Source organism: Bradysia coprophila, assembly GCF_014529535.1.
Source record: "Bradysia coprophila strain Holo2 chromosome X unlocalized genomic scaffold, BU_Bcop_v1 contig_128, whole genome shotgun sequence".
Taxonomy (NCBI): domain Eukaryota; kingdom Metazoa; phylum Arthropoda; class Insecta; order Diptera; family Sciaridae; genus Bradysia; species Bradysia coprophila.
The window spans coordinates 5,428,295-5,445,076 of record NW_023503295.1 but is presented as its reverse complement, the minus strand read 5'-3'; the positions used below and the strand labels follow the sequence as shown (position 1 = coordinate 5,445,076).

General features: G+C 38.6%; 1 protein-coding gene across 1 annotated transcript; it reads left to right on the top strand.

The window, feature by feature from the left end:
- The first annotated feature begins 2,713 nt into the window (after positions 1-2,713).
- LOC119067824 (RNA exonuclease 1 homolog) lies at positions 2,714-15,948 on the top strand. The gene is made up of 12 exons (XM_037170988.1): positions 2,714-3,053; positions 3,124-4,274; positions 4,365-4,529; positions 4,592-5,020; positions 7,999-8,133; positions 10,621-10,723; positions 11,056-11,080; positions 11,499-11,576; positions 11,806-12,098; positions 14,953-15,253; positions 15,417-15,676; positions 15,759-15,948. The coding sequence occupies exons 1-12, from the start codon at positions 2,954-2,956 to the stop codon at positions 15,836-15,838; spliced, it is 3,120 nt and encodes a 1,039-aa protein (XP_037026883.1). The 5' UTR covers positions 2,714-2,953; the 3' UTR covers positions 15,839-15,948.
- The last annotated feature ends 834 nt before the right edge of the window (positions 15,949-16,782 follow it).

Below are 16,782 nucleotides of genomic sequence, written 5' to 3'. Positions count from 1 at the left end.
CGGACTGAGGCCGATACTAGGCCTATGTGTATTTATACTCAATAAATTAAAATTTTAGGGCTATTTGAAAGTTTTGTTTTGTTTGAAAGGAACGTCGTACGGGGCTTCGTAATTGCGCTATGCGCAATTTCTAAGATGTACACATTACATAATAATTTTACTTTAACTACTTTAACCGGCGCATAGGCTTACGGTCAAAGTAGGGTGACAGACGCACTAGGGTCACGTACGCAATAGATATACGGGTTTGTACGGGGCTCAGTCGCAGCAAACGCTCCGACTGTTCTGATGGCTTGTACAGAAATAAGATTCGCTGAGGCATTTTATTTGTGACAGTAAGATGCTTGGATGAGGTCTTACAAAAGACTGATTTAGTGTATTATTAGCTTAACAATATTGGAAACACAGGGGCTATCACGGCTATCATTCATTGTTATAATTTCAAACTTTCGATTTAGAAAGCAATAAAAAACTGACAGACGTTTTGGTCAATATTGTGAAACGATAGACATTTTTCAATAAATAAACAAATAAAAATGTCACAAGTGGAAGTATTTTTTACTGTAAATGTGCTGACGTGAATCAAACCGGAGAACTTTTATTTCCTAAAGGCTAGTATACGCAGGTCAGACTTATATTGTGCAAGAAAAACATCTCACAGATAGTTTAACTTAAAGTTGAGTGCACAGGTTTGCTGAAAAATTAATGGAAATGGACCTCAGCCAAAGTCTGCTAAATTCGCTCAGAATGGAAACCTAACGTGAACTAATTTCTCAAGCATTTCTCACGACCTTTATACTTACTAGCCTGAAATGTCATACAAATTCCAAAATCCAAAATACTACAATGTATTGGCACTTGAGGAAGAAGTGGGCGACATCTTTCGACAAAAAATGACTTACTAAACAACAAAAGAAAACTTGAAAAGCAAGGTCATTTACTGTCAGCTTGCATTTTGGGTACATTGGGGAATAATAAGATAGATGACTTTTATTTATTGTAATTTTATTATTTGAAAGAAAAGATCGATTTTTTACTGGCTGCGTCATTATTGTGAGCAGTCTTCTTTTTCGTTCAATAAACAAAAAAAATTTACTGTCAAAATGTATGAACAAATTTGATTTTTAACAGCTCTAATTAAATTGTTGCCTAGTAAGTTACTATATCTCGTGTAATTTTGTGTGTAATTACAGTGCAAATGATTAAAAATTTATTTCGATTGTGTAAACATCAAAAAAATTGAATAAACTAGATAAAACCGAAATCCTCCATACATTTTGACAGAAAGTGGTCTTTGCGTTCCATGCAATTTAGTGACAACTAAGCGACCTCTACAGTACATCTCAAGTGCCAATAGGTTTGATCCAAGTACCATTAAACACGAATTTTCACTGGCCAAACGAACACGATTTCATCCACAGAGATCGGTTTTCATATACATATTGATGAGGTTATGACTCTATGGATGAAATTTAACTGTAATTTGACAATTTGTATGGCCTTGGACCAGACCCATTCATTGGCCAACACAAAATGATGGTAGAAGCAAGGTTTTAAAAGAGCAACTTTGGTTAGATATAAGTGAACCAAATTAGGATTGCATTTTCAGAAGCCTAGATAATCCGAACATGTAGTTCTGCATAAGTTTTGTTAAAATTAATTATAGAAGGACCTTTCAATTGAATAAATATTTAAAAAAGAAAAGAAATAGAGTTGCAATACATCCGTGCATTCTACTAGTCGGTGCGTTCAAAGTATATAAACACTGAAGGTAATGCAAATCCGCAGTTACACACGGATCCAAACTTTCAGGTGAATTGTAGCTCCGTCATGTTACACACGTATTCAATTCGTTTGCGTCAAGTTGCATCTAGTGGTGAATTTGGAACGATTTTGCGGCGTTTTGTTGCACACATATAAAATACGTTTGCGTCAAGTTGTATTTAGTGGTGAATCGGAAGTATTTAGTGCCGTCATGTTGCACAAGTCTAAGTTAGACAACATACGAAAATGAATTCACCTCAAAGTTTGGATCCGTAATTTCTCTGATCCGTTGAGGATCTGCATTACCTTCAGTGTTTATATAGTTTGGGTGCGTTGTTGGCTGCTTTTATCATTTCTCCGTAAATAAAAAAACGATTTTCAATACTTCGTCTATGTCAACGTCAACGAGACATTAGGTTACTTCCAACTTGGAACTTCCAGGGCCATTCGAATTGTCAATTTTCATCCATAGAGACATAAAGTATAGTTTCCACTTAAAAAGAGCACTCCGTTTAGCCTCCGTTTACATGACAGTTGTAAAATATAACAAAGGAACTGTCACGTAAACGGAGTAAAAAATTGAAATAAATTCAATTTCCACTCCGTTTGCGTGACAGTTCTTTTGTTCTATTTTACAACTGTCATGTAAACGGAGTGCTCTTTTTAAGTGGAAACTATACTTAACTTCATCAACATTTATACGTAAACTCACGGAGGTTATGTTGCTGTGGACGAAATCGTTGGCGTTCGTGTTGCCAAACCTATTGAGAACAAATCTCTGTCCTAGTTTCCATTGACAGTTGTATCAATCCATCAAAGATTAGTTACATTTCGCTTATGCTTTGTTTACAATGAAAATGTCGTAAAATTGATGTGTAAACATCGTCACAGTGAGTTTTGCTGGCAACACTGATGACATTTACTGTTTTCTTTATCGTTCCAAAATTTTATACCAGAGGGGCTCGCTTGTCTCAGTATAATCAAAAAAATATATAATTTCAATTCTCACAATACCAATTTGGACGAAAATTGACAATAAATCATCGAATTGCACTCTTTTGATTAACCTTTTTATTGTGTAAGTTAGTTGTAATTTGGTAGGATTTCTATTGGTTTTACATTACTGGTATTATTGGTGCCATTACAAACAGAAAGTGAGACAAATTGTTGATATTTTTAAAATGCCGAAATGTTACCATCAACTGGGCTATTTAAAGCAATTAATTGCCCATTCTATGATGCTGATACTTGTCTAAGACCGTTTTGTCACTTCCGCCACAACAAAAAAGGTATTTTGTAATTGCTCTATTGCCATCATCCGATTATTAACCGGTCCATGAATTTGGACAATTAACACAGACAATGATACGAAGAAAGTCACAACAAATCCAGCAATTGTATACAATGCGACACCGTTGAACCAATGTGGACAGCCAAAAATTCAAATACTCGAACCGCCTGCGGTATACAAGCCTACACCAAAAAGCTTATTAGCTTCATCTTCGACATACAGTCCGCCGGTGAAGAAACCCAAATTGGAATATGTGCCCAAATCAAAGTCCAAATGCACCAGCATTGCAACTTATGTCCCGTCGACCTCTATCAAATCGAACAGCGATAATGAGTGTGAGGCGCCGAAGACTGGTTGGGACTACCTATCCGAAATCATAGATACGGACTCATCGCCAAATGTCACTGTAGCTCCAACTTATGTACCAACAAAGATTCGTCGTTCAACTAGCGACGACAGCACCAAAACCACTGATAAAGTTTTGAGATTAACGGATGGGGAAGATGATCTAAAGTCATCGGAAGACGGGAGTGTTGTTAAGCCAACGGAAGCTGAGTATGTTGCTGAACCAACGGAAGGAGAGAGTTGGTCAACGGAAGACAAAAACGTTGTAAAGGCAACCGACAGTGAGAACGTTGTAAAAGCAGCCGAAGATGAAAATGAGAACAAACCCTTGCCCAAGGATGACGCTGAACGAAAACGAAGTAGAAGTAAGTCAGAAAAGAACAAATCTCGGCACGATCGTCATAAAACCAGTTCCAAGTCCTCCGCGCATTCCCATTCGCATTCGAGCAGTTCCAAACACGGGACCTCGTCGAAAATGTCATTGGAACGAAGCAAGTCATCCAAATCATCCACGCACCGTAGTTTGCCCGACAAAAGTAAATCACATTCGTCCAGATCTGATTCCAAATCGTCTCTCACTAAAAGTGGCAGAGAGTCGAAACAGTCGTCCACAACCACAAAATCAACGAAATCGTCGTCGAAAACAGCAGCCAATCAGCATGATAACAATGGATCGAAGAAAAAATCCAAATCGAGCGGTAGTTCAAGTGCATCGGTGCTGGTAGACACAACTTCCATCAATTCGGACTGCAATGTGTCACCTTCGTCGGTCTTCGATACAGACAGCGAAGAAGACGATGTTATGGCCCAGTGCCGAATGATATTTGAAGAGTTCAAGGAAGTCTCTAAAAATGGGAAATCAGATGAGTTGATGGTAAGTGTGCTCCTCACATCGCATTGTTTGTGAGTGAAAACTGTTTTGGTGGGTGGATTCATTAAATCGATTGTTTCGTTCTATCATCAGAATGGCAGTGGTAAACGCAAAAGCATCGAAGAGCCAATGGATGTGGTTGCGTCCGTTGATGAATCGACTCGCAAAAAACGTGTTGCATATGACAAGGCTGAAAAACTGCGTTCCGATTCTAAGAAACCAGTTGTTGGCATCGATCATAAACGTAATGCAATGCATGTAAGTCTACTGATTCCATTGATTTGCGCAAACAGAAATTCACCGTCTTACCGTCACACCAGCAAACTTACAAACGTTATGAGGATCAACGGGAGTTGGACCGAAAGCGAGAAAAGGAAAGGGCCGAAATGGATGCTAAAAAGCAGTTAATCGAAGCCACGAAGGTAGCTGCTTTAAAAGTTGCAACAGCAACGTCGCTCCGTTTACCAGTATCCGTTACGAAGCCATCCTATCAGACTACCACATCAACCAGTACAGCAACATCGTCGCCATCGACTAGCTCCGTTCTGACGCCACTCATTCCGCATGCAATGCGTCCGCCAGCATTTCGGTCCGGCCAGCGCACTATCATACCCGTTAACAATTTTGCAGCCATGCAACGTGCGAAAGAGAAAATCGATCAAATGAAAGCGGCTAAAGGAATCACTGTCGCACAGTCGGCTTCGAAAATGACCGGACGGATTGCTCATGCCAACAAAGCGATTCAGAATGTGAGTTGTTACTTGTTGTTTGAACTATATGTATCATCTGTCATGACCATGTCGGCATTGAGTATTCAAAAACTGGGCGCTGCCACTTCCAAACTGGGCGCTGCCACTTCCAAATGTTACTGAGATTGTTGAAATTCTGATGGCCGAATGTCAGTATGACATTGCCATTTCATTCTAACAAATAAATTCCTTCTGGCATCGCCTGAATACCTAACCCGGGCCTGACTACAAATTCGCTCATTACACACATTTTTGGGAAAGGCGTTCAAAAAAACAAGGCATCAGAACAGTCGGAGCGTTTGCTGCGACTTAGCCCCGTACGACCCGTAATCCTATTTCGTCCGTAACCATAATACGTCCGTAGCCGTAATACCCCGGAACCCTAATACGTCTACAACCCTCTAATGCGTCTGTTACCAAAATGCAAGTCAAGTTGGGCATGATCAAATTTACTGAAAGTGTTCATTTTTAAAATTGCGCTTAGCGCAATTACGAAAGCCCGTACGAAGTACCTCTCAAATAAAACCAACAATTTACGACATTATTTTAGAAACCCAAAATTTTTTGCCAACTTTCCATTTGGTATTCAATTACCTCTCAAATAAAACAAAAATTAGCAAAATCGGATGAGATTTACTCGATTTATGTGCAAAAAACACTTAGGGCCGAGTAGCGGCCTTAGTCCAAGGGCCCAAATTTGAAACTTTTTTCGCCATCATTCTATTCGGCATTCAATTATCTCTCAAATAAAACAAAATCTAGCAAAATCGGATGAGATTTACTCGATTTATGTGCAAAAAACACTTAGGGCCGAGTAGCGGCCTTAGTCCAAGGGCCCAAATTTGAAACTTTTTTTGCCATCATTCTATTCGGCATTCAATTATCTCTCAAATAAAACAAAATCTAGCAAAATCGGATGAGATTTACTCGATCTATGTGCAAAAAACACTTAGGGCCGAGTAGCGGCCTTAGTCCAAGGGCCCAAATTTGAAACTTTTTTCGCCACGTTCTTTTCGGTATTCAATTACCTTCCATAAAAAATTAAATCTAGCAAAATCGGATGAGATTTACTCGATTTATGTGCAAAAAACACTTAGGGCCGAGTAGCGGCCTTAGTCCAAGGGCCCAAATTTGAAACTTTTTTCGCCACGTTCTTTTCGGTATTCAATTACCTTCCATAAAAAATTAAATCTAGCAAAATCGGATGAGATTTACTCGATTTATGTGCAAAAAACACTTAGGGCCGAGTAGCGGCCTTAGTCCAAGGGCCCAAATTTGAAACTTTTTTTGCCATCATTCTATTCGGCATTCAATTATCTCTCAAACGAAACAAAAACTAATAAAATCGGATGAGATTTACTCGATTCATGTGCAAAAAACACTTAGGGCCGAGTAGCGGCCTTAGTCCAAGGGCCCAAATTTGAAACTTTTTTCGCCACGTTCTTTTCGGTATTCAATTACCTTCCATAAAAAATTAAATCTAGCAAAATCGGATGAGATTTACTCGATTTATGTGCAAAAAACACTTAGGGCCGAGTAGCGGCCTTAGTCCAAGGGCCCAAATTTGAAACTTTTTTTGCCATCATTCTATTCGGCATTCAATTATCTCTCAAATAAAACAAAATCTAGCAAAATCGGATGAGATTTACTCGATTTATGTGCAAAAAACACTTAGGGCCGAGTAGCGGCCTTAGTCCAAGGGCCCAAATTTTGAAACTTTTTTTGCCATCATTCTATTCGGCATTCAATTATCTCTCAAATAAAACAAAATCTAGCAAAATCGGATGAGATTTACTCGATTTATGTGCAAAAAACACTTAGGGCCGAGTAGCGTCCTTAGTCCAAGGGCCCAAATTTGAAACTTTTTTCGACACGTTCTTTTCGGTATTCAATTACTTTCCATAAAAAACTAAATTTGGCAAAATCGGATGAGATTTACTCGATTTATGTGGAAAAAACACTTAGGGCCGAGTAACGACCTTTGAGCCCTCCCAACAAGCTCGCGTTGCATCCTACACAAAAACAATGTTCAGCAACTTTGTTCTACTCGTCAATACCTTTCATTTGATATATCACAAGCAGCTATTGCGTGCGTATTTCGGTAGATATCGTCGAAAGACTGAAAAACACCTATAGGGCCCTAGCTCTGGAAGGGCCGACCCCACCATGCCCATTTTCGAACTTGACCTTACTTTTGTCGATACCAATCGGGGAAAAAAAGAATTTTGAAAAAAGGTTGTGATTTGCTCAAGCTAGAGGGGTCACGGACGGACGGACGGACGGACGGACGGACATTTTTTTTATTGCGGATTCGTCATCTATGAACATAACCAAATGCTTTGCCCTTACTGTCTGCTTCCAATTCGACGTGTTACAAACGGCATATTAATCTTATAAGCCCCCAGTACTTCGTACGGGGCTAAAAACAACACAAAGGACTTTCAGGCACTAGTGCAAAAATGATCAAATTTTAAGGTTCTACAAAATCGACGTGTGATAACCGATGATAACTCTCATTGATAAATGCCAATGTATTGGTCGTCTTACCTTGCATTATGCAAGTGGTAAAAACGACTCCTGTAAATTCTGCTACTAAAGGGAAAACGAGGGTTAAACTGCTCGGGTAAAAGCGAAATAAATACCGAAGTAAATACGAGAAGGTAGTCAAAATACTAGTGGGAATAGACGCGTAAATGTCCAGGAAATTCTGTTAAATGACGGCTTTGCACGGTCTCCTTTAACGTCAACATTTTTCCATTTTTGTGATTTGATTTTCGGTCAATGAAATCAGATCGTTGGCCTATTGTAAGAGGTTTCTGAAAAGTATTTGATGAAGGGTTGCTCAGTCCATAAATAAATGTGAACAGAGAAGTACGAATATCGCACAATATCAGCGTCGTTGGTCGTTAATCAAGAATTCTTACAATTTCTTTCAAATTACCTTTGGTAATTTTTATAAATCAAAATAAAATTTACAGACTGATCGACCTGCACCGCCAGTCTTGGAGGCAAGTGCAACCAAAATTTCATACAATATTCGAATGCAGTACTACAATATGATGGTGAAGCATTGCCAAACAATCTACGACAATTGCGATGATGCATGGGAAAGAGTAAGTATAAAAAGTGGTGGCCCCTTTTAACCGGTCGAACAGATCGATTTTTTTTTTACTTAAACCGGATAATATTTGTACACATTCATCATGTTCCATCCGATGCGAAAGCAACTAACTAATTTACAATAATTAAACATCATTGAAACGAGCGACAGTGGAGATGAGAAAACGTTGTAGCAACGCACTTCAAGCAAAAGTGGTACTCTAAATAGGGTACTGAAACTTGACAGTGCTTCATACAAAATGTTACACTGTAAAAAGAGTGAGGATAAAATTTCATACAAAATAGTACTCTATTTGGCAGCTGTCATTAAGAGTGATATCGCCAAATCTTCAGGTGATTGGGAAACAAGCGGTCTCCGATTTTAATGAGTGATAGCTCGTTGGATTCGTCTTTCAATTCTAGGAAACACGTGTCTTTCACTTTTTCTTAAAAAAATTTGTTTTCTGTGAAAAGCGCTCAAAAGTGAAGACATGCCAGAGGGTACCGAAAACAGTTTTTCGGCAATAACTCAAGAAAAAATTATTTTAAATGGTTGTAATGTTGTACGATTGTCGGCCTTGAAAAGACCTACAGGTAGAGTATACGCACCGCTTGGTGCTAGTTGATCCACTAGAGTTATGACTAGAAGTATAGTGAATGTTCGGAGAGTCCGCCTTCTCTGCAGCTTCGATGTACCACGGAACTGAGTATGGGGTGTTGTAGCTGGCCTCACCCTGTATCGTTGCACATATAAATGAACCCAGTACTTTTGGCCTGCAAGCCTACAGAAGTCTTGAAAAAAAAGTTGGTGCCAAAATGCAGATTTTTTTCTTCTTTCTGAGGGCCCAACTGCCAGAAGAGCATCTGGAACGGTACTTCTTCAATCATTTTTTATTGTCTACTATTCTTTCACCTTATCAATAGAAAAACGCTTCGCTATGTCGCGAATATATCAGATCCACTATTAGTAATATCAAGAGAAAAATCATTAAAGTTTTCTCCGAGGATTTTAGTCAAATAAAGTGTTAGCGTATAGCAAATGACCTCAGGACTCCGGAACAGTAGTTAGTTTTTCGGACCAATATTTGCTACGTGACAGGAGTTTGGAAAACCGTTTGCTCCCACTTGATCATATCGTTTTTCCAAACTCCTGTCGCGTAGCAAATATTGGTCCAATTGAAAAACTAATTACTGTTCCGGACTCCTGAGGTCATTTGCTATACGCTAACACTTTATTTGACTAAAATCCTCCGAGAAAAATTTAATAATTTTTCACAAGAATTACTAACACTGGATATGTTGTAACGACCTATATTCGAGTCAAAGTGAAGCGTACACGGTAAGGGAATAGTAGACGATACAAAATTACTCACGTAGAACCGTTCCAGACGCTGTTCTGGCAGTTGGGCCCACAGACAGAAGGAAAAAATCTACATTTTGGCACCAACTTTTTTTTCAAGACTTCTGTAGGCTTGCAGCCCAAAAGTACTGGGTTCATTTATATGTGCAACGATAGTGGGTGAGGCCAGCTACAACACCCCATACTCAGTTCCGTGGTACATCGAAGCTGCAGAGAAGGCGGACTCTCCGAACATTCACTATATTTCTAGTCATAACTCTAGTGGATCAACTAGCACCAAGCGGTGCGTATACTCCACCTGTAGGTCTTTTCAAGGCCGACAATCGTACAACATTACAACCATTTAAAATAATTTTTTCTTGAGTTATTGCCGAAAAACTGTTTTCGGTACCCTCTGGCATGTCTTCACTTTTGAGCGCTTTTCACAGAAAACAAATTTTTTTAAGAAAAAGTGAAAGACACGTGTTTCCTAGAATTGAAAGACGAATCCAACGAGCTATCACTCATTAAAATCGGAGACCGCTAAACACAAACAAAAATAAAGTTTTACCGAAAATGCACCCAAAAATTGATCGCTGTTCTGAATGGAGGGACCCTAGGGGAGTTCAAAACGATGGTCCGTTAAGCTGGACCAGATGCTTCCCCATCCCATACAATTTTTTCCTTAGTTGTATGGGCGTGGGGAAGCATCTGGTCCAGCTTAACGGACCATCGTTTTGAACTCCTCTAGGGTCCCTCTATTTAGAACAGCAATCAATTTTTGGGTGCATTTTCGGTAAAACTTTATTTTTGTTCAGGGGGTGTGTGTATCACTCTTAATAGCAGTTTTGCTTGAAGTGCGTTAGTTGTAGACAATTTCAATAAACAGACGACAGACAGAAGGACCGTAAATGTGTAACACTGATACGATACGATTCCTTTTTTCCTTCTTCCTTCTGTTCACTCACTGATACATTGTACCAGTACGGCCCGCAGGGCAGACGGAATGCTTGTAGTAGAATCGATTCAAACATTTGATTTGTTGTTGTTTCTGTTCGCCTTCGGTGTGTTCAATTTTTTGTTTTAAAAAAAACATTACAAAGTCGTAATGCTCTCGGTTTGTAACAAAATAAAAGAGTAATGGTATTTAACTCCGTTACAGGCTCAGACCGAGGAATTAAGTGTTTTCCGGAAATGCAGTACACCGGTTATTTACAAAAGTAGCGCATTGCTAGCAATAAACAAATTACGAAAGGAGTCATTAGGTTTGTGTTTACAATTCGTATACATATTTAGAGCATAAAATTATAAACTAACCACCATCTCCACCACCACCGCAATCATCATCATCACCCCCTTTTTTTGCAACCAATTTCGCAACTCATTTCCTTAATACGACACCACCCTCATCTAGTTACCGTATCATCATTCTCTCGCCACCACCAATACCCTCCAAAGAAATAAAAACCATTTTCAATCCTTTTGCCAAACAATCTTCCCTCCAACCTCCTCCTCCACGTTAACAATATATAACTGAAAATAATATATTTTCTCTGTGCAATTTTCTTTTAAATCTTTATTAATGCCTTTGTTTCAGATGCCGGAAATATTAATACGGAAAAGTAAGTTTTCTTAATCATTTTTCATGCGCTGGGTGCGCGCTGTGATGATATTATTTTATTTCTATTTCTACATTTTTTTTTTCGTTTCTTACGTTCGTTCGTTCCGTGTTCGGTGTGTGTGAGTGCACGTATTTTTCTGTTGTTTCAAATGTATTTGACTCTGAGTAGCACTTCGAGTTTAGTGCTGCTTTGGATGCTGAGATTCTTCTCGGGCGAAAATGTTTTGTATGTTTTCCCGACCAAACGGTTGTTGCATTCATTTTCTTGATGTATAAGTAGATGGTTTCTTTTACTTATTTATTTTGTTTTCCTCATTTTATTTTGGTTGATGAGAACTTGGGTGTGGAGACATCCATTGCGGGAGTGCTGATGGTAGTTGAGGCAGTACGATTTTAATTAATTTTTAATGAAATTGCAGAAACAATGTTGTATCGCATGACGTTATTTTAGCCGGAAAACTGGGACAAAATACGACGTGGAGCGTTAATAAGAAATTGTAAATATTAGAAAATTTTCTTTTTATTATAATAATTTTAAATGAAAATATCACTTGCTACCCTGCCGTTTCGTTCTCATACGACGTTTAAATGGCACAAATGCAATTCAATCCAAACACACTCACACTCTCTGTGTGAGTGAGTTTGTCACAAATATGTTTTCTTTTCCACTTCTTTTCCAATGATTGATGGAATAAAATAATTTTTAAAAATTGTTTCCAAACTCAGAAGAGCCGATGCATCTGGTTCGAAAAATATTATCGATGCGGTTTCGGGTGAGAAAGCTTTCGAAATGATTTATGATGTACGTATAACGGAAGAGCAAATGCGAGAGAATGGCTATCCCCGGCCGGGCCATCGAAATGGCATGGCGAAAATTTATAAGGCACCGCCAGCTGCACCGAATTCTTTAACGGATCGATATTGTCGACGATGCGGAAAGATGTTCAGTCTGGAGCACTATGATGAGATAGCTGTTGACGAATGCAATTATCATCCGAAAAGTCCGGGCTTTCGTAGAGGTAATTTCAACGGAAATTTTATTTTTGTTTTTCGGCTTCATTTGTTGGGGGTGTAAGTCCAAAGCTTACAAAATTTCTCTAATTCGAAAGATCCCTTACATTCATTTGACATTTCGTACATTATTTGAGATTGCCTTCGTACAAAACGAAAAGTTTTACAAAATGGCGTCAGCTTTTGGGTTACCCCTATTGTTAAGTTAGTTAGTTAATCGAACTGTAGGCTGACGCTCCTTGAAAATTCTTTGAGAACATGGTATCCTTCGCAAACCGCATCTTTACCCGAGAGATTAATTCTAACGTGGCGTGACGGACGTCTTAAACTGAATGTACCAAATCGCATGGCACTAAATAGGGAATTGCATTGCCCGTCGATTTACCTGAATATCTTTTTGGTTTTTGATTGCAATTGTCGAATTATAAACAGTTATCGCGTTTTGTTTCAACTGTTTCCATGTTTGTATATCTGGTGAAACAAGATGCAACGGCAGGAAGAATACGTTTCCCCCAGGGGCGCCGACTTCTAAGGACAAGCGAGGCTCGGGCACCACTACTCGAATGATGAGCACCAATACGTATTTCCAGTTTTACTTGAAGGAGCACCACTACTCCCAGATTCGCTTGTTGTATGAGCACCACTACTTCCAAACACAAGTCGGCGTCCCTGGTTTCCCCCATAATTTAGGTCTTATAGTGGAGCTCGAGATGTTTTCAGTTGTATTCACCAGACTCGTGTTAGTGTTGAACGACTAATCTCTTCCTTAACGTTTCGTTAATCCTTTTTGTGAATTTTCTCCTATAATTCCAACACAACTTAGTCGGGATAGACAACATGCAAGCGAGTTCGTTTAATATAAATTTAGTATAAATTGAATCATAAATATTCAAAATTATTTAGTGACTGTGGTAGTTATGCGAAAAACGTGTCACCACAATATTAGGTTTCCCTTTGCTCCATTTCAGCAGTTGTTTCGCACCGAAATTGTATTTTATGTTGTGCTGACGAACAGCAAATTCGTTTCAGCGACCACTAGTTATAATATACGAACCACTCGTACAGACATTTTGATTTAATTTTTTTTTAGACCCGTACGAAGTACTGTGGTCTTATAGGTTCACGCATACGTTTGTAACACGTCGAATTAGACTCCCTGAGTAAGGGGAAACCTATTGTAGTTGTCCACAGATGCCGAATGCGCGAAAAAAACCATGTCCGTCTGTCTGCACGATAACTTGAGTAAAACGCATCCGATTTTGAAAATTCTTTTTTTTTCGTTTGGTAATGTCAAAAGACAGGCTAATTTCGAAGATGAGTGATTTCGGATTGACCCCTCCCGAACTGGGGCCCAATAAGTGCTTTACGGTTTTTCGAAGATATCTCCGGACATTTAAACGCTGTACTCGTAAATTATACATCAAATAAAAGATATTTACAATACCGATCCACAAAAAAACGAGCCGTCAGAACAGTCGGAGCGTTTGCTGCGACTGAGCCCCGTACGAACCCGTACATCTATTGCGCACGTGACCCTAGTGCGTCTGTCACCCTAGTTGAAGTCAAATTATTATGAAATGTGTACATCTTAGAAATCGCGCATGGCGCAATTACGAAGCCCCGTACGACGTTCCTTTCAAATGTAACACAAATTTCAAGTTGACCTAAAATTTTAATTTATTGAGAGGCCTAAGGCCTAGTTACGGCCTTAGTCCAACGACCCAAATTTATTTTTTTTTCAACAGCATTATATTCGGCCTTCGATTACCTTCCAAATGAAACAAAAATTAGGAAAATCGGTCGGAATTTAATCGAGATATATGCAAAATACACATAGGACCGAGTAGCGGGCTTAGTTCAAGAACCCAAATTTAATTTTTTTTTCAACAACATTCTATTTGGTGTTCGATTACCCTTCAAATGAAACAAAATTTAGGAAAATCGGATCAGATTTACTCGAGTTATATGCAAAACACACTTAGGGCCGTGGAGCGGCCTTTGTCCAAGGACCCAATTTTTTTTTCAACAACATTCTATTCCTCGTTCGATTACCTTTCAAATGAAACAAAATTTAGGAAAATCTGATCAAATTTACTCGAGTTATATGCAAAATACACTTAGGGCCGAGTAGCCTATCACTTCTAGGGCCCTAACTCACGGGCCATTCACCCGATTTTAATAATCTTTTTTGTCCTGGATCGGTATCGACATTACCTATCTTTTGCCGTTTCATTTACATTTCCAACGTTTTTTTTTGCCGTAAATATCCCCAAAAGATCTTAAAGCACTTAGGCGGCCCTAACTCACGAAGGGCCGACCCAAATATGCCCATCTTCGAACTTAGCCTCACTATTTTGACTATCTTTCAGGGGGAAAAAAAATTTTGAAATCGGATTTGATTTACTCAAGATATCGACGTGACAGACGGACAGACGGACAGACGGACAGACAAAATTTTTATTGCGGATTCGTCATCTATGAACATAGGCAAACACTTTGCCCTTACCGTCTGCTTCGAATTCCATCAATTACACACGGCATCGTAATCCTTTAAGCCCCTTTGTACTTCGTACGGGGCTAAAAAGTTTATGGAAATCGGATGACCGACTCGTTAGTTAGAATAGGTGTTCCGTACGGGTTGGCGTTAGCCATATTTTTTATGACAATCGATATTAAATTTCATAATATCAATTGGCGAGTAAAAGAAGAACAAGAAAAAAATAAACAAACTGACGGGTAGATAAGGCGAAGTAGGAAAAAAAATATCCTTTTGTCAAAGTATACCCTTGAAGATAAATGGAGTGACCTTTTTTGTCTTAATCAAAAAAAAAATTCTCTCGTTTCATCTTCGATTAATAACAGGCTTTGCCGATAATGCCCATCGTTGCTGTCAACAACCGGCCGGCTCTCCAGGATGTATGTATGCCAACTACCATGTCAGTGAATACATGGACTACAACAACTTAACGGGTTTTATTAAAACAATACCAAGAAGCGAAGACTATATACCTACACGTAAGGACATTTATGCACTTGATTGCGAAATGTGTTACACAACTAATGGACTTGAGTTGACACGTGTCACTGTTGTTGATATAAATCAGAAAACTGTATACGATGCTCTTGTGAAACCGGATAACAAAATCATTGATTACAACACAACGTAAGTGCTCATTAGTGGGTGGTGGCGGTGGTGATGAGTTCTCTCTGTTTAAAGTTTCCCACAGAAACGAATCACCAGTCATTGGAGACGAGAACCCATATGCATGCCATATAGACAAATGTTCCGATAGAATCATATGTTCATTTCAAATTTCTAAATGCAGATATTCTGGTATTACGGAAAAGTTGTTGGAAAATGAAACGAGAACGTTACGTGATATACAAGCGGTGCTGCTATCAATGTTTCATTCGAAAACCATTTTGATTGGCCACAGTTTGGACAGTGACATGAAAGCCTTAAAGTTAATTCATGATGTTTACGTTGACACATCTATATTGTATCCGCATAAAATGGGACCGCCGAAGAAACGTGCACTGAAAACGTTGTGCATTGAAAATCTGAAAAGAATTATTCAAGAGGATGGTACGTCTGTTTTACATATTCGATTGTTTCGATCTGACTGATTGTTGTTAACGCAATTCCGTTTTCTGCTTCCGTTTCACAGATTCTGGTCACGATAGTGCCGAAGATGCTGAAGTTTGCATTCAATTAGTAAAACATTATTTTCGCAACCGAATCACATAGTCGAATGATCTTGGAGACTTTTGTTTTTATTTATTTTTTTTTGGTCACAAGAAGCATTTTGTAAGTAGCTAAAATTGAAATAAATTGAATTTTTTTTGTATTCGGAAACCCAGCTGTTTGTTTGACTGTTTGTTGTTCTCAAATTATTACAAAATATGCGAATCGCCACCAATTTATCAAAGTTGAAGCAATACAATAACATTTGATTGGACAGTAGAGCTGAATGGTAAAACTGTTGTTGTCAATCTGAATTCGAAAAGACGAAACGCATGATCAATTCATTATATATTCTGTGTTGGCAAGTTAAGTAATGTTGACTTGTGAGTTATGATAGTATAAGGACTAGTGATGGAATCGCCAATACTGGGATAATTATTGTGGAACGCCATTAGCTCATCTTCAGACGGCGTCACTTAAAATTCAATGTGGAAAATTCGATACATTCAAGAATTCAGATACAGTTTGGTCAAGTAAAAGAGTTATCAAGTTATGGACCATATTCCAGGCCTGTTTCGCATACTTTGCTGAAATTTTCCCAGATCTGAAAGATTTTACCAATTTCTGCTTGCACTATAGAAACTCAATTTTCGATAAATAAGCACAAGGTTAGAAGAGCACCAACCAACTGTCTTACACATCTTACATAACTCTTCCCGAGTAAAACGTTTTTTTTTCTTCTTCTTGTCAATAGGACAGTCACGTCAATCAAGATTCTAATTCTGTTTTCCAAAATCTACAGACTGCACTGAGGAAGAAGATTTGAAAACTACAGCTGCGGTAGGTAATAGATCAGCTGTAATTGGTAATGTTTGGAAAAATTACCCACAGCAAGTAACGTATTACCTGTGGTGAGTAATTTTTGAAAAAGTTACTCAATGACGGTAATTTTTTAAGAAATTACCTACAACAGCCGCTCTCAATGATTACCTGCTACGGCTAATGTT